Here is a 24,374-nt window from a genome sequence, read left to right as displayed (position 1 = left end):
GCAAACTGGTTAATTGATTTGTGGAACATTTCTACTCTGTTCATAAGAATGACCCCTTCCTTCCAGTTGCTTGCTATTTCAATGAACCACCTTGCTTCTATTCTAACATTTCTGTCTTGGGCCTTTGACTTGTTCTCAGGAAGCTGAACACATGCTGCAGGAACAAAGTCTCATTTTCTGCTTCAGCACTTTACACCCTCTGGAATCTAATACTGTGCTCCACAACATCAGAGCATGATCTGAGTCCTTCATTTTGATTTACAAATCCCATCAAACAAAATCATTAATCTACTTTACACCTTGTATCTTCTTTACCATCATTATCACTGGATTTGTTTTTTTTGTGCTGGGCGCATTCACAATCTGTTCCACTTGCTCCTCCTCCCCTTGTTTTAGCAGCATAAAAAAGCACAATTTCAACCTCTCTTCACTTCTGAAGAAGTCATATCAAACTCAAAGTTAGTTCTGTTGCTCTCACCACAGATGCTGCCAGACCAGCTGAGTTTCTCCAATATTTTATATTTTTATTTCAGATTTTCAGAATCCACAGTAATGTGCTTTAATTAAGATAAAGGTTTGTTTATTATCCTGGAAGTTAATCAATTAAAAAATGCTACACTTATCGTGTAAAATATAGATAGATTTAAAGTAGGGATGAACAAAAGCTATTATGAGAACATAACCAAGATCAGTTTCTTATTGTTGCAGACCTGATACTTGTTTGGAGATTCGCTTTCCAAAATAAAAGGGTTGAAAATTTGAAATCTGAATTCAGCAGCTGAGATGCTTTCTGTCTTTGAATGGTTAGACATTTCTCCCACAGAGGTTCTGGGAGTCAGTGTATTTTTGCCTTTGAAAGCACTGCAGCTTGTGGGTTTTGATAGCTTGTTCAGTGCAACAGTCCTTCAGCTGGGTTGTCTTCTTGGAGTTCTGCTTAAAAGGATGTTTCGTAGTCTGACTTATAACTATCAAAACTTAATGTGGCTTCTGTATTTTTATGTATCAGTATTCTGCAAAAGTGAATAGTGCAAGAATTCTAAGCTTTTGGGGAGTGTTCCTTCGGGTGTCCTATTTTTCTCAAGCTTTAATTTTTCCCATCTTTGGAAAGGCCCATTGTGGTATCCAAGATAAATCAAATCCTGAATGCCTCCTTTTGTGTTTGATACTGACGTAATACATAACTTGACTGCTATTTGTGGTTGCTCAGAATCAACATGAACAGCTGTGAGATTTCTGGCAGCCAATTTTTAGGCTTTTTATGTCACTTGAACATTAGTTTATTTTTCAAAAAGCATAAAATATTAGAATTAAACAGTTGTGACATCTCCTTCACTTGCATATTGATATTTGGCATGACAATTACTGCTTTTTCAGAATTTCAAAATCTCCTGAACAAAAATAGACATCACAATTTTTATCTAAACAAGGAGAGATTTTCTTTCCAGGTTTAATTGATTAAAAGCTTGAAGAGAAAAGTTCTTGAAACCTTCAAAAATAATTTGCAACCGGTCTTTGGGGAATGTAGCCACTGTTATCATCGAGATAAACTTAGCAACCATTGCACACTAAAAGGAGCATCAATTAGGAAATAAGGTAGAATGGAGCACAAGAGGCCACATGGAGAATGTTATGTTTGTGGGAAATGTGGGGCAAATAGCTGACATTTTGACCACTTGTCTGGTGTTAGTTCTAGAAATCGTCATCAAATCATACTTTGATTCTTCCTTCTCCTCTTGTACTTTCTGCTCCACCACTCAGCTCTGCTTTGAAAATGGACTTTGTCTATTAAAATATTCTTCCTCCTTTTCTCCATGAGCTTCTTCACCAAGTGACTTTTTATTCTCAGTGGTTTTATTCAACTCTGCTTTCCACTTTCTTTCCTCCTCATAATATACTGAATGCTTAAATCTCTCCCTCCATATGAACTGTCCTGTCTTTACTCATGGCCACCAATTCAGGGAACAAGAGGTGGGTCTCATGGAGAAGATGAGCTGAGAAAAGATATAAAGAAAGATGCATGAAACTGGAGAAAAACAAGCCTCAGAACTGTGACAAAGAAAAGAGGGAACATAGTATCTCGAGTGAATGTATAGGTCCTTCATTCATGATCATGCAGAATAGGACGCTGTGCAGATCTGTCATTGTGTTACAAATTGAATAAAATATGCATTTTGTGAGCATTTTTCTGATTGACTTGTCTTAGTATTCAGCAAAGTGAACTGTTCATGTTAGGTAGATTTGTCAGCTACATTGGGATGACATTGATTCCTGCCATTCATTAGCTGGATTTAGTATCTGATACGAGCTGCTAATGAGCTGCTTATGTGATTTATCTCCAAAGGATGCTTTATTATTTCTCATTACCAAGCAATGTGATATTGTACAGTGAGAAAATGATTTCCATTGGGGTGCTAATATATTATATTTTTGAAACATGCTTTATACAGTCACTGACACTTCAGCTCTGATGAAGAGTCATGTAGACTCAACTTTAGCTTTCTCTCTCCATGGATACTGTCTGACCTGCTGTGATCTCCAGAATTTGTTGTTTCCATGCTTTATACAGTAATTGGAATTCCTTGCTACAATTGATGTGATGAAAGCTTATAGTAGTGCACTGCATCCTTTTGAACTGGCAAGTTTTCATTAGATAATAAACATCTTTTGAGCAGGCACCGAATTGCTGCTTCAGGCATATTTTACAGTACTGACTGAAAATTCTTGTTAGAGTTTACAATGAAGGATTATTGAGTATTGCATTTCATTTATTGAGTGACATTGCAGATGAAACTGCTTCCTATAAATTTCATTTAATGATTTTGCTGAGCAGAACTCGATGTTTTACACAGGTGACAGTTCTTGTTTGGGAGGGATTAACCCAGTGGTATTATCGCTAGACTATTTATCCAGAAACCTAGCTCATGTTCTGAGAACCCATGTTTAATGAAGAATCTGAATTCAGCTTCTAATGATGAACATGAAACCATTGTCGACTGTAGGTAAAACCTTCCTGGTTCACTAATGCCCTTAAAGGATAGAAATCTGTCACCCTTACCTGGTCTGTCTGACATGTGACTCCTGATCCATAGCAGTGTAATTGACTCTTAACTGCCCTCTGGGCATTTAGGGATGGGCAATAAATGCAAGCCTAGCCAGAGATGACCATATCCTGTGAGTGAATAAAAAATAATTGTTAGCACACAACACAATGTATCAACTTTTTAAAAGCACATTTCTAAAGAGGATCATAACAGATTTCATTTAATGTGTGTGAAATCTAAGAAACCATTTAAAATTTGCAACTTGGAATATAATCCATTTTTCTTTGCAGCTGTCGTGAGAACATATTAATGGTGCCCTTGTTTTAAGAGAAACGTGGAAGACAATGGATCTGCAATAACATTTTGGGCAGTTGTAGCAACTCTTCTGTGGAAAGTTTTCTAAAAAATGTAAACACCATCTCTATGCAAAAGCTTTGTTGAATTTTCATTGAACTTAGTTCTGTTTCTCTGTGCTCCTTAAAACATATTGGCTAGCTCTTTGCAATCAGCAGTGAAGCGAGGACTTCTGCAGAGACTTTGTGATCCCCATGATGGGAGTCTCCCTTTTCCCAGCGCCATTTTAAATCTTGCACCGTCAAGGGGAAATATTAGCATGCAGCAGCAGTTATATTTGAAAATTGTACAGTGCTGGTCTGAGATGAGCTCTTATGTGACTGCTTACAGTTAGTGGACTGGTCTATATTCAAGAACTCAGCAGCCAAAGTAAATGAGTATACCGCTACCATCCACAGACTTTATCGGTAATTGTGTAGACAACTGTGTGCCAAAGAAGTTAATCTGTGTGTTCCCCAACTGGAAATAATGGATGAACCAGGAGATGCAGTCCCCACAGAAGTCCAGGTCTGAGGCATTCAAGTCAAGTGACCCTGATCTATGCAGGAAATCTGGGTGAGACGTTCACAAAGCCATCAGGGATGCCAAATGTCAATACCAGACTAAGCTGGAGTCCCAGGCTATCCACACAAAGACTCATCAATTGTGGCAATACTTACAGATACAACAGGCTACAAATCGAAGCCGAGTAGAATCACTGCAACGATGCATCCTTCCCAGTGAACTCAATGCACTGTATGCTCATTTTGAACAGAAGGTCAGTGAAAAGATGTTACCTGGCTCAACAGCCTTGAGTGCACCTGCACACACAGTCAGCATCACAGATGTCAGATGGACGTTCTTGAGAGTGAACCCACAAGAAGTGACTAGCACTAATGGATTCCCTGGCTGTGCACTCAGATCCTGAGCAGACCAGCTTGCAGGTGTATTCACAGACATCTTTAACCTTTCCTTACTCCCTTCTGAGGTTTCCACCTGCTTCAAGAAGACCACTATAATCCTGATGCAAAAGAAAAATCGTGCAGCGCCCCTTAATGACTTCTGCCAGTTGGCTTTGACATCCACAATTATGAAATGTTTTGAGAAATTAGTCATGATACAGGCCAACGCCAGTCTCTCTGATTGCTTTGAGCCTCCAGAATGTGTCTACTGTAGCACCAGGTCCATGGAAGATGCCAGACCTACGCTCATCCCTGGAACATCTGGATAGCAAGGATACATATACCAGACTCCAACTTATTAACTGTAGCATTGCCTTCAATAGTATAATTCCAATCAAAGTCGTCTCCAGATCCTGAGATGTGCCCACCCCCACCACCATGTTACTGGATCCGTGACTTCCAGGACACCAATGCCCTGCAAGGCCTGTATACTAAGCCCCATACTATAACCCTTACACACTTGTGCTGTATTCCTATTTATAAGTTTGCTGATGATACCACCATAGTGGGTCGGATCTCAAGCAATGACTAGGCGGAGTACAAGAAAGAGAGAGCTTAGTGGCATGGTAAAAACACAATAATCCCTCCCTCAATGTCAGCAGAATGAAGGAGCTGGTCCTCAACTTCAGGAAGCGGTGTGGAGGACGTGCCCTTATCTGTGTTAGTGGTGCTGAGGTGGACGTGGTGAAGAGTTTCAGATTCCTAGGCGTGATGATCACCAACAATCTGTTCTGGTCCTTGCACATTGAATGCACACAACTGCCTCTATTTCTCAGAAGACTAAGGAAATTTAGCATGTCAACAATGACTCTTGCCAATTTTTACAGATGCATTATAGAAAGCTTCCAGTGCGGGTGCTTCACAGCTTGGCATAGCAACAGCTCTGCCCAAGACAGAAAGAAATAACTGAGAGTTGTGAATGCAGCCCAGTCCATCATGCAAAACAGCTTTCTATCCATTGATTCTGGCTATACTTCCTGCTGAACTGGGAAAGCAGCCACCTTGGTTATACTATCTTCCACCTCTTCCATTGGGCAGAAGATACAAAAGTTTAAAAACGTACCAACAGATTCAAGAACAGTGTCTGCCCCATTGTTAATCGACTTTTGAATGGACTTCTCATATATTAAAGTTGAGCTTTCTCTGCACCTTCTGTGTTGCTGTATCACTATTTTCTGCATTCTTTTCTATGACCCTCTTGAACTTATGTATGTTATGATTTGCCTGGATAGCAGGCAGAACAATACTTTTCACTGTATCTCAGTACATGGGACAATAACAAACTCAAAATCAAATTAAGCATGTGAACAACCAATTCTCTCTCAGCAACTCAGCAAATTAGAATCCTTTAATTTGTAGCTCAAGTTGAGGTTTTGGATGTAGGTTTGCTCACTGAGCTGGAAGGTTCATTTCCAGACATTTCATTACCCTACTAGGTAACATCTTCAGTGGGCCTCAGGTGAAGCAATGCTGAAAATTCCTGCTTTCTATTTATATGTTTGGGTTCCTTTGTGTTGGTGATGTCATTTCCTGTGGTGGTGATATTTCCTGTGGTGAAGTCACTTCTTGTTCCTTTTCTCAGGGGGTGGTAGATAAGGATCTAACTCGATAGAGTTCTGGTTGAATGCCTTGCTTCTAGGAATTCTTGTATATGTCTTTGTTTGGCTTGTCCAGGATGGTTATGTTGTCCCAGTCGAGGTGATACTAATGAGAGAGGGTCATGTTTTTTTTTGTGGAGAAAGTGAGGTCTGCAGATGCTGGAGATCAGAGCTGGAAATGTGTTGCTGGAAAAGCGCAGCAGGTCAGGCAGCATCCAGGGAACAGGAGAATCGACGTTTCGGGCATAAGCCCTTCTTCAGGAATGGGGAAAGTTTGTCCAGCAGGCTAAGATAAAAGGTAGGGAGGAGGGACTTGGGGGAGGGGCGTCGGAAATGTGATAGGTGGAAAGAGGTCAAGGAGAGGGTGATAGGTCAGACTGGGGTGGGGGCGGAGAGGTCGGGAAGAAGATCTCAGGTTAGGAAGGCGGTGCTGAATTTGATGGATTTGACTGAGACAGGGTGGGGGGAGGGGAAATGAGGAAACTGGTGAAATCCGAGTTCATCCCTTGTGGTTGGAGGGTTCCTAGCCGGAAGATGAGGCGTTCTTCAGAGTCAACATTTCCGGTCCAGTGATCCACTTTCAACAGAGAATTACATTTTGAGTGCAGTAAAGATGCTTAACAGTAATTAGTTGTTAACCCAGTAATTGCTTGGTAGTACAGATTGTGAGTATTGTTGAAAAAGTCACATTTGGTCAAAGCTTTTTATCTTGCACTGTTTAGGACAAGTTGCAAAGATACATGTTCAAAAGAAAACCCACCATGTACATGTATACTATATTAGAGGAACATGCTTTTTTATTTGTCAAGTGGAGTCTGGTAGAGGCATTGTCATGAAGAATGTACAAGTTATTGATAGGCTGTTAACTGCCATGCTTAAGTTTAAATCTTAAATCAGGTATGTTGTCTCAGATTGATCAAAGCATTATGCCAGAAATGAACTAGCAAAGGGCGGTCACCTATTTTGTTGAGTTGGAACAAGCTCAGTGCATCTAGATATTCATCCTGACCACAAAGAATCTTCATATTATTTTTGTAGTTTCCAGTAGCCACAAATGAGCCACATGCTTGTGAGCCTGACTGACAATTCTAAATTGGTTGTCAGCATAATTCTTTGTGCATACAGGGTTATCCAGCACATATTGTCCAGTTGCGGAATCACTTATGATATTGGGCACTATGTTATAAGTTTTACAAGCATGTGCTGGTTAGTAACCATCAGTGCCTGTTATTGTCAACCGCTGAAGGTTGGTGTACCACATCACTCATTTGTGAAGAAGGGCTTATGCCCGAAACGTCGATTCTCCTGTTCCCTGGATTTGCCCGACCTGCTGCGCCTTTCCAGCAACACATTTCCAGCTCTGATCTCCAGCATCTGCAGACCTCACTTTCTCCTCACTCATTTGTGTACACAAATACACAATAGTCATTAATTGGTACATTTGCCATAGCAACACCTGTACCAATCAGTCCACTTGCCAACCAATCAGCAGTCTCTTCTCATACAGTAAAAAAGTTAGTTTTCCTCCTAAATTAGCATTCTTGGAAATTATCCTGATGAGTGAAAGACAAAAACTTCAAGAACGTGTTCTTGTTTTGACAGTCCTCAAATTGATTGTTAGTAGATTAGATTACTTACTTACTGTGTGGAAACAGGCCCTTCGGCCCAACAAGTCACACCGACCCTCCAAAGAGCAACCCACCTAGACCCATTCCCCTACATTTACCCCTTCACCTAACACTACGGGCAATTTAGCATGGCCAATTCACCTAACCTGCACATTTTTGGACTGTGGGAGGAAACCGGAGCACCCGGAAGAAACCCACACAGACACAGGGAGAATGTGCAAACTCCACACAGACAGTTGCCTGAGGCAGGAATTGAACCCGGGTCTCTGGCGCTGTGAGGCAGCAGTGCTGACCACTGTGCCACCGTGCCGCCCACTAGTACCTCTGAATAAACGTAGTTCCATCTTATTCAGTAAGATGTAACTTTTTCCAAGGTTTTTTTAAGTGAAATTAACAGTTTAAGGTGGGTTCAAAACAAAACATTTTGAAAACACTCACCAGGTCCGGTAGCTTCTGTGGAAAATGAAACATAGTTAAGTATTCATTTTATGAGAGTGAAGGCTGTGTTTTTACCTCTGCAGCACACACTATGTGAGAGTGTTGACACTCTGATAACAGTGTATGAATATCTGTATCACTCTGGGCATATCTGAACTTCTGATGTTGCTTTCAATTTCAGCCAGAGAATGATTCTTAATACTGACAGTTTCACTATTAATCTATAGCAAAATCTAGGATCATTTAATTTAAAGTGCAGAGACCTGTGGGGATTTGAACATTTCATTTGAAGTGGCATTTGATTTGTCAAACATACTTTAGAAGTATTTATCAAAGGAACGTTGATTTAACATAATAGAGTCATACAGCATGGAAACAGACCCTTCAATCCAACCAATCTATGCCGACCATAATCCCAAACTAAATTTGACGCATAGCCCTCCAAACATTTCTTGTTTATGTACTTACCTAAATGTCCTATAAACATTGTAATTGTACCCCCATCCACCATTTCCATACTCTTCACCCCTTAAAAATAAATCCCTAGTCTTGAAATTCCCCACTCTAGGGAAAAGACATCTGCCATTCACCTTATCTATACCCCTCATGATTTTATAAACCTCTATAAGAAGACTCTCAAGCTCATACACTTCAGTGAAAAATGTCCCAGCCTATCCAGCCTCTCTTTATAACTCAAATCTTCCATTCCCAGCAACATCCTGGTAAATCTCTCTGAACCCTTTCTCCAGCTTTATAATATCCTTCCTATAAGAGGACACACTACTTCAGAAGACGCCCTCACCAAAGTCCTGTAAATCCTCAGCCTAATATCCCAACTCCTTTATTCAAAGGTCTGAGCAATGAAGGCAAGCATGCTAAATGCCTTCTTGACCATCTTATTTATCTGTGATGCAAACTTCAATGAATTGTATATCTGAACCCCAAGGTGTCTCTGTTCTGCAACACTGCTCAAGGCCCTACTTTTAATTGTACAAGTCTTATATTACAGTTTGGAAAACCAAAGCTCTCACATTTATCCAAATTAAACTCTATTTGGCATTCTTCAGCATTTTTGACCCAATTGATCAAGGTCTCTTTGTTATCTTAGATAACGTTCTTCGCTGTCCATTATACCACCAATCTTGGTGTCATCAGCAAACTTATTGATCATGCTTTCTATGTTCTCATCTAAATCATTTATGTAGATGACAAACAAAAGTGGACTCTGCACCGATCCCTGTGGAACACCGCTGATCACAGTACAAAAATACAACCCTGCTCTACCACATTCTGTCTCCTGTTGTTAAGCCAATTTCGTATCCAATTGGCAAGCTCAACCTGAATCCCATGTGAGCTAACTTTACTAATTAGTCTACCATATGGAACCCTGTTAAAGGCTTTACTGAAGTTCAAGTAAACAATGTCTACTACTCTGCCCTCGTCAGTCTTCTTGGTTACTTCTTCAAAAACCTCAATCAGGTTTGTGAGACATGACTCCCCACTCTCAAAACTAGCTAACTAGCCCTAATCATTCTTTGCCTCTCCAAATGCATATAAATCCTGTCTTTCAGAATTACTTCCAACCACTTGGGCCAACGCTGAAGCCAGACTGAAAGATCTGTAGTTCCCAGACATCTCCTTACTTCTCTTAAACAAAGGCACAACATCACCCATAGATATAGGTGATACAAATATTTCTGCAATGAGCCCCACAATTCCCTCCCTAATCTCCCACTAGATCTGGTTCTGGAGATTTATTATATTTTCTAACACTTCCAGTACTTCCTCTTATGTAATGTGAACTGTTTTCAGAACATCACTATTTATTTCCCTGAATACTCTAGCCTCCACTTATTTCTGCACAGTAAAAACCAATGCAAAATATTCATATAATGTCACTCCCATCTCCTGAGATTCAACACAAAGGTGACGTCTTTGATCTTTAAGGGGCCATAATCTCTCTTTAGTTGTTCTCTTGCTCTTAATGTACTTGTGGAATCTCTTTGGATTATCTTTCATCTTATTTGCCAAGACTATCTCATTGTCTTTTTGCCTTCTTGATCTCCATCTCAAAAATTCCCCTGCGCTCTTTATGCTGTTAAGAGATTCATTTGAACTCACTTGTTTATATTGAACATATGATTCGTTTTTATACTTGACCAGAACCTCAATATCTTTATTCATCCATTGTTCTCTAACCTTACCTTTTAATCGATCAGAAACATAATGACTCTGAATTCTCATTATTACATTTTTGAAAGCCTCCCACTTATCAGACATTCTATTATTCGCGAACAGCCTACTCCAATTAATTTTTTAAAGTTCTTGTTTCATACCATTAAAATTTGTCTTACTCCAATTCAAAAACATGTATTTTATGGAACGCTTATCTTTTTCCATAACTATTTTAAAACAAATAGGATTATGATCACTAGACCCAAAGTGTTTTTTGAAATAGCCACCTTCATGAAGATAACATCTTTAAAATATGGAAAATTTGATTTGGAAATATTTAAACTCATGTCATTAACTTGCAAACCCAAGATTATTAATTTTAACTTTAAATAAGTTCACCCTATCTGAGCAGGGACTGGCATCTGTCGTTAAGTCTAGCTTGCTTCTAGAATGAGAGGTCAGAGTTTTAAGATAAAGGATAGCAGATTTAAAGCCGAAATGAGAAATTACTTCTCTCAAAGAATTGAGAATCTGTGGAATTTGCCATGTCACAGTGCAGTGGTTGCTGGGACTTTGAGTAAATGTAAAGGAGGAGATTGACAGGTTTTAATTAGTTGTGGTTTGAAGGGGTATGGAGAGCAGAAAAGTGGAGTGAATCCCAAATAAAATCAATCGTGATCGTACCAAATGGCGAAGCAGGCTCAAGGGGTTGAGTTGCCTATTCCTGTTTCTAGATCTTAGGTTCTTACTCCTCTATTCCTGTTTTTATTTTCAGTGGAACTGAATTTTCATTCCGCAAGTACACTTCTCCTCTTAATGGAACTCTTTGTTTCATAAATCCTCATTTGAGAGGGAACCCTTCTGACTTGATTAAGGGCTTGACTTCAACATTTGTAACAACTGATGCTAAAGCATGGAAATATTTGGAATCCCTGAGGCTCAGATTATCTCTGTCTGAGCCTTGGACTTAATCCCTCCCAATATTTTCATTACCTGTAGAGTTAACATTGAATTGCTGTACAAGATGTGTCCTACAAGTGTGCATGCTCAGCTTTCTGAGCAAACCATAAAAATACAATGAACAGCTTGATCTGGTGTCAGTTGGGGTAATATTGAAAATTTATACCATTGAAGGAATGATTTGAGTGCCATTTTAAAAGTCTGTTTATTGTGGTATAAGAAATGCAAAACTTGCGCCCACACCTCCCCCCTCACTTCCCTCCAAGGCACCAAGGGATCCTTCCATATCCATCAGAAATTCACCTGCACCTCCATACACATCATTTACTGTATCCGCTGCACCCGATGTGGCCTCCTATACATTGGGGAGACAGGCCGCCTACTTTCGGAATGTTTCCGAGAACACCTCTGGGAACCCCCCACAACCAACCCAACCGCCCGTGGCTGAACACTTTAAATTCCCCTCCCACTCCACCAAGGACATGCAGGTCCTTGGCCTCCTCCATCGCCAGACCATGGCAACACGACGCCTGGAGGAAGAGCGCCTCATCTTCTGCCTAGGAACCCTCCAACCACAAGGGATGAATGCAGATTTCTCCAGCTTTCTCATTTCCCCTCCCCCCACCTTATCTCAATCCCAACCCTCAGACTTAGCACCGCCTTCTTGACCTGCAATCTTCTTCCCGACCTCTCCGCCCCCACCTCCTCTTCGGCCTATCACCCTCACCTTAACCTCCTTCCACCTATCGCATTCCCAACGCCCCTCCCCCAAGTCCCTCCTCCCTACCTTTTATCTTAGCCTGCTTGGCACACCTTCCTTATTCCTGAAGAAAGGCTTATGCCCGAAACATCGATTCTTCTGCTCCTTGGATGCTGCCTGACCTGCTGCGCTTTTCCAGTAACACATTTTTCAGCTCTGTATCTGAATAGCTAACAGTACTCTTCAGGCTTATGCCAATATTCATGACAGCCTGCTATTCCGAAGGAAGTTCAGATTTTGAACATGGAATCTAACTTGGAACAGTTTGCTTCTGCTACTGTAACTTGTCAGTGATTTTTTTTTGTTGTGTTGGTATAAAATAAATCTGAGTATGATGCAAAATATCGATACTTTTCCAATGGAACCTTTTAATGTTAGCAATTCATGTTGGCCAGTATCTGGATATGGAGCATGCTCCGAATGGAATTATTCAAGACTCTAACTGGTAGAACCCCAAACAGTGTATATGTTTAGATGCATTTTTAAATAATCAGTTTTTACGGCGGTGTTGCTCAGGTAATTTGGATTTGTATACATCTATGTTTATTGATGAGCAATGGTGGTCCAGTCTAACCATCTGTTATACATTTCAGATATTTAAGTGAAATGTCATGCTTTTTAGGGATTTGTGTTTTCATAATTGTTCAAAGATTTCAAAATGATAGGCTTAACTTATCTGAATAATTGGCTTGTTCTTTGGAAATACATGAGCCTTGATTGTTTGAACATTTGCCAAATAGAAGCACATTATCCCCGTTGTATGTTGAAAATTATTAAGCTTGTTAATTCACTCAGCTGAATATTAAGTTAATGGCTTCCTTTGGGTCTGTCTTTGTACAGGTGCTAACCAGTGGTCGAGACCAGGAGGGACTCCATCGTCTCCTAGCTATGAAAACTCCCTTCACTCACTGGTGAGGCAGACCAGAACTTCTGCTGTCTTTCTGCTGTATTATGATTTTAATTTGGAAAGTTATCCATCTGATAAATAGCTATGCTGTTTGGGGAAAAAAATGTTTTTAGCAGTTTCCATAAGAACATTTGATTTAAAGAAAGTGAAGAATAGAGGAAATGAAGACTATATTTCTGTTCTTTATTTGTCAATTTACTCTTCAGACTTGCATAGTGTATTTGCTGTTCTCTATTTTAAAGACGGTAGAGTTAGTGCTGATCTGTTAAGTCAGTGGACAGGTAGTTAAAGCAGTTAAGAAGACATGAGATGCTTCCCTTTATTAACCAAAGCATAAGATTTAAGAGCAAGGAAGTCATGCTGGGTCTGTATAAAATGTTTGTTTGACCAGCTAGAGTGTGTGGCTCTAGAATCCAGTTATAGATGAGATATGATTGCAGTGGAGAGAGTACAGAGGACATTTACTAGGATGTTGCCTGGGCTAGTGAGTCTTAGTAATGAGGAGAGATTAGATAGACTGGTTGTTTTCCTTGGAGCAGAGGAGATTGAGAGGGCTATGACTGAGATGCATAATGTTACGAGGGGAATAGATAGGGTATACAGGAATTAATTTTTTCCCTTTGTAGAAGGGTCAATGATCAGGGACATAGACTTAAGGAAAGGGCAAGAAGTTTAGAGAGCATGAGAGGAAAAATGTTTTCACTTCGAGGGTGGAGGCAATCTGGAACTCTCTGCCTGTTAGGGTGGTAGAGGCAGAAATACTCGTAACATTTAAGAAGCATGAAAACATATGCTTGTGATGCCACAGCATACAAGGCTATATATAGGCCAGGTGATCAAAAATGAGATGAGACTAGTTAGGTGGTGGTTTTTGACTGGACCAGATTTGTTGTAGACCTCTATGTTTCTATATCCCTTTTTGATTTATTTTCTTCAAATGTCTACCTAAGTTTGTTTTGAAATTATTGAGCATCTTGCTACCACAACATTTGTAGACAGTGAGCTCTAGATCAATGCTACTTATGTGAAAAGAACGCATCATACTGACATTGCTCCTGTATTTCTTGCCCAAAGCCTTCAATCTATATCTGCTCCTCCTTGTAACATTAAGTTAATGGGAGAGATTTTTTTTATTAACTTGGACTAAACCTACCATAATCTTGTGCACTTTGTGATCTCTTCTCAACCTCTTTTGCTTCAAGGGGTACAAAGTAGCTTCTTCAGTATAATTCTACAGCCCGAATCCCTCATGCTGGAACAATTCTGATAACCACCTCTGCAAACCCTTAAAGATCTTCATAGCCCTCTAGAAATGTGGTGACTAGAACTGGGCAGTTCTCATGTTGTGGCAAAACAAAAGCTTTATAAAAGTTCAGAATAACTTTCCTTTAGAACTCAATACCTTTATTTATGAAGTGCTAAATCTCACGTGCTTTCTGATTGCTCTCAATGTTTCCTTCCAAATTCAGATATTTTTCAAAGGAATCCCCCCAAGGTCCTTAAGTATGTTCTGTTTTTCCCTCTTCCTTCTCCCAAGATGCATCACTTCTCACTTCCCTCTATGAAATTGCATTGCCATTCTGATAGATCCCATTTTCACTGTTGGTATACCTTGAAATGTAGTATCTTCAATAAATTTTGAAATTTTACTCTTGTTCAAATCACTGTGTATCAAAAAACATAGAGATCCCAGTACTGACCCTTGGAATACTATTGTCTATCAGATTCCAGTTTGAAAGCAACAACTATTTACTGTAATTTATTGTTTTGTCTTTAAACCATTTTCTTTAATCGTTTCTGGTAATGACCTCCTATTTCATAACATTCAGTTTTATTAACCAACCATTAATGTGACATTTTGTAAAATGCTTTATTAATATTCATATAGACAACATCCACTGCACTCCCTCCACAACCTTCTGTTATTTAATAGAAAATTAAAAATTTTGTTAGATTAGGTAACATAACCTGCTTTTACAAAACCATACCACCTCTTAATTAATTCAAACCTCTTGATGTACCTATTAATTATTTACTTGATTATTGTTCCTGAAACCTAATTTAATACTGATGTTAAACTGAATGACCTGTAGTTACCAGGAATGTTTTTGCACCCTTCTTGAACGAGAGTGTAGGAATGTCCTTGCACCCTTTGTTGAATGAGGGTGTAGGAATGTCCTTGCACCCTTTGTTGAATGAGAGAGTAGGAATGTTCTTGCACCCTTTGTTGAATGAGAGAGTAGGAATGTTCTTGCACCCTTTGTTGAATGAGAGACAAAAGAATAGGAACAAGACCAGGCTGTTCGGCTCCTCAAACATGCTCCAGCATTCACTAGAATCATAGCTGATCCAACATTGCTCATGTGTGTTCCTGCACTTTCTCTGTAACTCTTGACTCCCTTACTGATCAAGAATCAATCCATCTCAGCCTTAAAAGTACACAAGGACTGTGTCCTCTTAGTTGTCAGTGGCAAGGAGTTCCAAAGATTCTCGACCCTTGAAGAGAAGAAATTCCTCCTTGTCCCAGTCTCGCCTCTCATTACCCCAATAAGTGGAGTCCCAACCTGTTTAGCCTTTTCTCTTAAGACCATCCCTCCATACAGGGGTCATGATTTGTCAATCACCTGATGAAGGAGCGGCGCTCTGAAAGCTATTGTGCTGGTGTTGTGTGATTTTTAACTTCATACAGGGGATCATCTTCGCAACCTTCTCTGAAATGCCTCCAATGAAATTATATCTTTCCTTAAGTAAGGGGACCAAAACTACTGATGTGGTCTCACCAGCACCTTGTACAGTTGCAGTCAGACGTCTCCAACCCTTTTGAAATAAAGGCCAACATTCAACTAATCTTCCTGATCACCTCCCGCACCTGTGTGCTAGTTTTCTGTGTCTTGTGTACCCCCAAGTCCTTTGTATTCTAATTTCCTGCAGTTTCTCTCCACTTATATAGTTGTTCTTTTGTTCTCCCTTCCAAAATGAGCAAGTTCACATTATACTCCATATGCCAACATTTTGGTTTCTTAACCTATCTCAATATCTCTGTAAACTCTTTGTATCCATCTCATAGTCTCCCTTTCCGCCAATTTTAATGTAGTTTGCAAATTTAGCTACAGCACATTCACTTTCTTCCTCCAAGTGATTAATGTATATCGTAAACAATTGTGGTCCCACACTGATTCGTGTATAACCCCAACCTGAAAAAGAATTCCTTGCTCTGACTCACTATATCCTAACCATGAGCCAGTTCTCTTTCACGGTCAATGTATTATCTCCAGCGCTGTGGCCTTTTATCTTATGACTTAACATTTTGTGAGGTACCTTTTGAGATATTTGGTTTACAGTAGATGTTAATCTTCCCCTCTCTTTTGAAAAAAATATATGTGCACTTTAAATTTCATGTAAACAATAATTTGATGCTGGGTATTTTATGTTATCTATGTTTCAGATTGAAAATTAGTTCATTTTTTTAACATGCTTTCAGTAAAAATGACAAAAGGAAATTCTGGAATCTTAAATATTTCCTCGGTAAAAATAACTGCATACTTTTTTTGATATATAATTTGAATTTTTACTTTAAATGATCACTTTTAAAACAAGTTGCTAAAATGTTTGCTTCTGTCAGAACTCCAGCAGTCTTGAATTAGTCCAGGAGCAAACCTTCTGGCTGATTCTCAGTTGGGCAATTTTGTTTCAAATGATCCTCCTTATAACAATTATTTCAATTTTCCAGTTGTTTAGCTATTTTTACATATTGTTCGATCCCTGTGTTTTTTTATGCAACCTGCTTCTTTAATTGTTGCATCTTCTGATAAAGTTGCCCAATTTTTCCTATTTTAACTTTGAGACTTTCAAGACCACATTGAGGTGGATAAGCAACAGATTTACAAATGAGTTAGGAGTAGGAGTGGGCCGCTAAGCCCTTGAGCTTGCTTTGCTATTCAGTATATTCATGGCTAATTGGATTGTAGCCATGATTGACGTTCTCACCTAGGCTAGGTCCCATCTACATAATCGCACCTGTAAACAGAATAGAGCATGAGATTATGGGACCTTAAGCCATCCTGGTTTTACCACCAGGTGTGGCCATTGCACTCATAGCCTTAAGTCCAAGGGGCACAGACATGAGCACTTCTGACAAACAAATGGTATAGCTATCTGTTGACAGATCTGGCCAGGCCACATGAATCATTGTCACTCTCCTCTGATCATCTTGGAGAGTAAAGGTAACCTTGGCTTCTCTTTTCATAATCAGTAGTCTACCAAAACCCTTCACCACCTTCAATTTCAATAAGTATCTGACCAGGTCAAAGATTTTAACATGTATTTAACTGCTTCTGTTGCTTGCTGCTATTTCTGTTGATCAGCATGTCAAATCCAGGACATTATATTTCTTCATCCTGTATGTGTTTATACAGTACATCATGTTGATATGACTTTTATGGTTGAGCGTGTTCATTTCAGTTGATTGTGGGAAAGAAAAGCAGTATATGAAACTATCTAGAGGAATCCATCTTTGATTACAGGCAATCTGCCCATGCTAGGTACCAGTACCAGAAAATAACTCCAGTTTTTGAAATGTTAACTTATGCATTCTTGCAACAAGTCGTACTGATGAAACTCATTACCTTTGAGGTCATATGGTAGTCCACAAGTTGAGTTTTGCATGTTGTGTGAAGACACATTTTATCAAAGCTTTTCATCTTGTATTCATCAGAATACTTTGCAACAATGCCAGTTCAAGAGGAAAATTAACATTTATACTGCATAAAAAGAGAGTGCTGATTGGTAGACCATGCACTCTGATTGACAGAGAGTCAAACTTACCTAAATCTTTAAAAAACATGAGATACTAGGATTTCAATCAGTGTAAATTGTTCTTTACAGGGCATCAGAAGTATTGCAGGAATAAAAGGAAATTTTCATGAAGATTTTCATCCTGCACTCAGTCAGGAAATTTTGTAAGAATAGAATTCAAGTCAACCCACCAGGTTTAAAATTTAAACGAAGCCTAGCTGTTAACTGTCAAAGGCACTAATAAGAGTGCATTCTCCATGGAAATACCTCTACTAATCAGACTCCACTTGCCAACCAATCAACATGCTGTTCATGCAGTAAAAATGTTGGCTTTCCCCTTGAATTTCTATTCTTGTGACGTGTCCTGATGAATGCAACACGAACAACTTCCAACAAAATGTATCTTTTCAATAATACCTTTTGGGTTATAAAGAAGAACACTTTAATCTGATTAAAATTAAGTTTGCTATTTTTGGGTGCTCTTTGTAAATGTGACATACTAACAACTTGCACTTATATAGTAGCTTTAATGTTGAGAATAAAACCTTGAGTTGCTCAAAAAAAAGACCCTTGGCCAGTGAAAGAACTCAAGGTTGGATGACCAGACATATTGTTGATGAGATAAATTAAGTAAAGACTTGAAGAAGGAGACTTGACCAGTGTGTCAGATTATTCTTTAGTTTGCAAACCCACAAAATTCAAAAGGGACTTGATTTTGTCTTTAGTTTTTTTAGGTGACTGTGATCATCCTAACAAATGAATTTGGCATAAAAGTCAACAAGTAGGAAAATGCAACCCCACTTACAAATTCCATGGTATAATTCAACGATATGAAGAACTGAACAATGATCAAATCAGAAATCTGGGGTTATTAACATTAACAGTTCTTTCAGTTCAGTGATAGGACACTGCTTTTGTTTTTCATAAGAGGTTTTATAACTGTATTCTTCTCTCCTCTTGAAAGAATTTTCAATGCATCAATTTTACCCCTCTTCTTGTGTGGCTTGGATGCCTATTTTGACATATACAAGTGTTTTGTCATGTAGAGGCAGAAGAGGTGCAATTATCATCATCAAATATTTTTCCCTCAGTCAGTTGGGAATGTGATTCAAGTTTAACATTTTTCCAAGACATTTCCCATTCGCCAATCACATGCACTTATCTGGGAATGGGTCAGGACAAGATGATAAAGTAGGAATCCATATGAGAAACCCGGCTTCATAATTAGGGAGATTGAGTACAAAAGCATAGAAGTTGGACTGGACCACAATATCACCGGTTAGGCCTTAACTAGAATATTGTGTCCAATTCTGGGCATCAAATAAAGCAAGTATGTCAAGACATTTGAGTTGTAGGAAGATAATTACTCAAACCGTGTCATGGAAGAAGGATCAAAGTTGTGCAGAGAGACTGACGACCTGATTCTGTTCTGATTCACGTTCACAAACCTGGAACATCAGCTCTAATATTCTTTCCAGAAGTGCTTCTAGAACTGTAGACTGGTTTGAGCATTTTGTTTTATTATTGAAGAGCAACAAAGGTTAGAGGGGATCTGATAGAGGTGTAGATGGCAATGAGGGGTTTAGATTGGGTAAGTAAGATGGCACTTTTTCCATTAATAGAGGGGTCAATAACCAGGAGGTGTAGAGTTAAGAGTTAGAAGGCAAGAGGAGAGTTGAGCAGTTTTTCTCACCCAGAAGATGATGAGAGTTTGGAACTCAATGTCTGGGGGTTGTTGAATGAGAACCCTTCATGACATTTATGCAGTGTTTAGATATTCACTTGTGTTGACAAAGCCTCCAGGGCAACAGGCCAAGAGCTGAAAAATGTTATTAGTGCAGTTAGATCTTTGTTGACAGGCAGGGACCCAGGGTTGGATGACCTCCTGTTAACATCTATAGGTCTAAAGAAAGAAGAATGCTAAAAGGCATAATTGTACAGACACTGAACAAAACAACAGAAATGATTGGAAAAACTCAACAAGTTGAGCAGCATCCATGGAGAAACAATTTCATGTTTGATCAGTGACTTTTCATCAGAGCTGTTTTGACAAAAGGTCATTAAGTTGAAATATTAAGAATATTACATCATTCAACTTATTTATTATTCAGCATTCCTACCAAGCCTGGTCTTGATTTCTGGATTGATACCATTTGGGGAATTTTTCCTGATTTAATTTTTTCTAGATATATTTGTTGATACATTCCCTGTCACAGCCTTTTGTACAGTGAACCTGGTGAAGTTCATCTGCTCAGTGATGTTGTATGACACAAATATCTGACAAGCAAACTGCATCTAGTTGATCATCAGAAAATATTATTTGTGTTCTGAGTTTGACATTTAGAAGACTGACTGTGAGTAGATGGGCTTATAAGCACAATGCTTGTGAAAACTCCCTTAATTTTTTTGCCAGGGCATTGGGTATAATCAGAACTTTTCCATATGGAAGCAGAAAAATTATAGTTATTTATTTCAAAAGTGCTAGTTATAAAGAGGCATTTGTAAAGGTGTGAGACCAAATCGCTTCCTCACTATTTCAACAGGGGGATAAAGTGAGTTACAGAATTGGAAAGTAATCTTTACAAGAATGGGGCAATAAAGATTTTGTATATCAGTTGGCTTTGTTTTTAGCAATCGTTGCTGACATTTCTCTTCCATTCCCTAAATACAATTATGTCATTTTAATATGAATTAATTTAACTTGTTGGATTTGCTTAGCTTTTGAAGTGTTTATATTAATGCTTTTTGCTTCTTGTTGTGTCTTGGCTTTACCAGAAAAACCGGGTTGAACAGCAGCTTCATGAGCATTTGCAAGATGCAATGTCTTTCTTAAAGGATGTCTGTGAGGTACTACTTCTCTTTCGACAGTGCATTTCCATTCATGGTTTACTGCTGTAGACCTTTAGACCATCTGCATGAATTACAACAATATCTCGAGCAGTGTGTTTATTCTTGCTTAAATCCATCCTCTGTTTTTATCATTTTATTTTTTAAAAATTCACTCACGGGATGTGTGAATTGTTGGCAAGGCTTGCATCTATTACCCATCCCTCATTTCCCTTCTTGATTAGCTGAAGTCAGTGTGGTGAACATCCTCACACATTGCTGATTTGTAGGCAATTCCAGCCTCGTGACCCAGTGACAACAGAGGAATGGTTATACGTTTTAAGACAGGTTGGTGTGTGACTTGGCACTGGAACTTGAAAGTGGTGTTCCTGTGCATTCTATCTTTGGCCTTCTAAGTGGTAGAGCTTGCTGGTTTGGAAGATACTGCCAAAGAAAAGTTTTTGCAGTGCACATTATAGATGGACATACACTGGTATCCCGGTGGTGGGTAGAGTGAATGTTTAAGGTGGTAATTGTAATGTCAGCCAAGTGGCTGTTTTGTCATCGATAAGACCATAAGAAACAGGAACAGAAGTGGGCTTTTCAGCCCCTTGAGCTTCTCGGCCATTCTGTAGGATTGTGACTGATCTGACATTGCTAATGTCCACTTTCCTGCTCTTTCCCTATAATCTAGAATCTACCAAATTAAATTTCTTGAAACTCTGTTCATCTAAGCAATTGAGGCCAATACATGAAACTACTTACTTGCAGCTTGTAGATGTAGATAAAGCTTTTGGCAATCAGGATATGGGCCACTTGCCACAAAGTACCCAGCCTCTGCCTTGCTTTTGTCACCACAATATCTGTGTCTGAAATCAATGCTGACTGTTAAGATTTAATGACATTGCTGAATGTCAGGTGTTGAGGTTATTCCTTTTTGAAGATGGTTATTACTTGGCACTCTTGGGTCATAAACATTACGTGCCAATTAGCTGAACCTAAATGTTGTCCAGGTCTTACAGCATGCAAACAAGGATCGCTTCATTATTTGGAGTATTGCACATTGTGAAAAGTCCCCTCTTCTGAACTTACAATGAAGCATAAGATATTGATGAAGCAGCTTAAGGTGGTTGGGCCTAGAATATTCTCCTGAGGAATCACTAAAACTGAGTGCTGGGCTCAAATTGTTGTCTTCTAGCATCACAACCTTGGAGTTAGGTATGACTTCGGCCAGTGGAACCTTACCTCCTTACTCTGGATTTACTTAAATTCTACAATTACAAATACATTCATTACTCAGTCCAGTGCTGCTTTAATGTCAAGCATAGTTAGTCTCATCTTACCTCTGGTATTTCTCTCTCTTGTTTGGGCAACAAATGTATAGAGAGTTGGAGCTGGCTGGTCCTGGTGGCAGTCAAGGTGAATGTCTTGCTGCTTGTCAACACCCCTTCCAGTTTTGCAAAGAATTGAAAGTAGATTGATGGGGTCAAAAGTGGCCAGATTAGATTTATCCTGCTTTTTATGGACAAGATTTCCTGGGCAGTTTTGTATTTTATTGGATAAATGCAGTATTGTAGCTCATTTGTTACAGCTTGGCTAGAGATATTGGTAATTCTGGATCACAAATTTCCAATACTGAATTGGAATGTTGTCAGGATGCATTGATTTTTCCAGTGCCTTCAGGAGTTTCTTGTATTATGTGGAGTGATAAAATGTTTAGAGGGATATGGGCCAAACACAGGCCAATGGGACTAGATTAGTTTGGGAAACTGATTATAAAGTTAGACCAAAGGGTCAGTTTCCGTGCTGTAGGACTCCATAATTGGTGAAGGATTTGTTTTTGTGACAACTCAGACCTCGAGGAGGCAAAACTAGTACATAGGTCTAAAAATGATTGTAAATACTTCAGATTGTCAATTAATTGCCCACCACTCCCCTGTTCATGTTTGGATGTCGCAAGATTGGATATTAATCTGATCCCTTGATTATGATATGGCTCAGCTTTGACACATCTGCTCATTAGCTTGCATGTAACACTATGTTGTAACTTTGCTAGGTTGACATTACACTCGATAAATATTTATGGTTTATTTGTGGTGCTGTTCCTGACCTACACATTCTTCATTCTGTTACTGCTGACAGTCTAATGCATCTCTTGGATGCCCAGATCTGGATGTTAGATTTGTTTTGAATCCATCTCATTTCAGAGAGTTGCATGGTAGAGGGTTCTCTCAGGATGAAGATGGAACTATGCCTGTGCGGTGATCACTGACCGTTGGCAGGAAGATTGATGAGGAAAAGGTCATGTAGGTTTTTCTCCTTGTGTCTGTTCTTGCTGTCTGATGCAGGCCCATTCTGACAGCTTGGTACTTCAGGATTTAACCAGTTTGGCTTATAATGTTGCTCCTCTCAGATTTTGGGATGGATAGACTTTAAGACCATTTGGAACAGGAGTAGACTGTTGGGTCCCTTCTCAAACCTGCTCTGCCATTCATTAGGATCATGACTGATCTGACATTCCTTATGTCCACTTGACTGCAATTTCTCCATAACGCTTGTTTCCCCTGTTGATCAAGATCAATCTCAGCCTTAAATGTTTACAAGGATGCTGCCCCTACAGCTGTCTGGCAAGAAGTTCTAAAAACACTCAACTCTTTGAAAGAAGAAATTCCTTCTTATTGGTGTCCCAACATTGAAGAACTCCACCCAGAAGATATTCTGTGCTTTTGCTTTCCAAAATAGCATTGACAACAGCGGAGTATTAATTCACCAGCTGAGAGAAGGTGGTGGGTGATCAGGATTTCTTCAAGCCCAGAGTCATTTTTTCAAAATTCCAATGACCACTTGCTCCTAAATGTAAAACCGTGTGCCACCTAAATTGGTTAGTCTGTTTTGCTGATGTGGCAGGGATAGTGATGGAGGAATCTGGGACACTGGCTGAAACATCAGGTTTTGTGGATATGACTACATCAGATTATTGCTTGATTTGTCTTCAGGTCAGATTTTCCATTTATAGCACAGAGTCCAAATATTCGTGGAGAGGTTTTTGCAAGGTTTGTTGGTCTGAATGTGCCTTTGTCCTATTTGAATCTTGTCCCTACTCCATGTCAGGCAATGGTCTGATTTTATGCTGCCTGTTTTTTCTTCTGGTAGAGGTATGGCACAACTGCGCATTTAGGCCAAACTGAAAGGCATCAGTGAACCAAGATTTTCAACAAGAATCCAGTGGGTTTTGTGGACACCAGTACTGATTCTAGCTTTTCATTCCAGGTTGATTTAATTAACCGACTTTAAATTCCCCAGCTGCCGTGGTTGGATTTGAACTGTACTCCAGATCATTATTCCAGGCTTCGTGATTACTAGTCCACTAATGTAATCATTGTGATGCCAGACTGAGTGAATTTATAAGTCCCAACAAAAAAAATGTCAAATAACTGAAATAATTATCTTAATGATTCTTTCTTGTGCTGAGAAAATTGCATACTTTCAGATTGCTCGGCCCATAATATATTGTCCCCTTTAATGTATACTTTTTTTAAGTTCCCTTTCTCCAGATATCCGGTTTATAATTTGAAACATATTCCAGATGCCTGTCGCTACAGTTGAGACCGTTTGTTTTTGTTGCTATTTCTTTCCTTTCTTGTCCATGACATGTTTTAATTGACCAGCTTTGAGTTTACCTCATCAGAAGTGTTGCCAAAGCAAATGTTTTCATTCAGAATGTTGTTTCCTAACAGCAAACTCGAATGGAGGACCGTCTAGACCGTTTGGATGATGCCATTCACGTTCTCAGAAACCATGCCGTTGGACCTTCAACAAGTATGTCTGGTGGCCATGGTGACATGCATAGTTTGCTGGGGCCATCACAAAATGGGCCAGTTGGAGGACTGAATTCAAACTATGGAGCATCTGCACTGGTAACATCTAGTCGACAAACATCAATGGTAATTTT

The 24,374-nt window shown here is 39.3% G+C and overlaps 1 protein-coding gene across 9 annotated transcripts in view; it reads left to right on the top strand.

Moving 5' to 3' along the window:
* The window catches only part of tcf12 (transcription factor 12), a 329,491-nt gene that overhangs the window by 256,820 nt on the left and 48,297 nt on the right, over window positions 1-24,374 (top strand). For 6 of the 9 annotated variants that reach the window (XM_043677468.2, XM_043677462.2, XM_043677465.2 and 3 more), the window contains 3 exons: window positions 12,736-12,806; window positions 20,372-20,443; window positions 24,160-24,366. In XM_043677468.2, the coding sequence (XP_043533403.1) occupies window positions 12,736-12,806; window positions 20,372-20,443; window positions 24,160-24,366 (350 nt within the window). The remainder of the gene's footprint in view (window positions 1-12,735; window positions 12,807-20,371; window positions 20,444-24,159; window positions 24,367-24,374) is intronic. The other 3 variants (XM_043677466.2, XM_043677467.2, XM_043677471.2) reach the window with 1 other exon arrangement.

This window comes from Chiloscyllium plagiosum, unplaced genomic scaffold (assembly GCF_037043375.1).
Source record: "Chiloscyllium plagiosum isolate Xiang-an unplaced genomic scaffold, Cpla_swu_hap1 HiC_scaffold_39, whole genome shotgun sequence".
Classification (NCBI taxonomy): Eukaryota; Metazoa; Chordata; class Chondrichthyes; order Orectolobiformes; family Hemiscylliidae; genus Chiloscyllium; species Chiloscyllium plagiosum.
The sequence above is the reverse complement of the archived record's forward strand: the minus strand, read 5'-3'. Positions and strand labels throughout refer to the sequence as shown.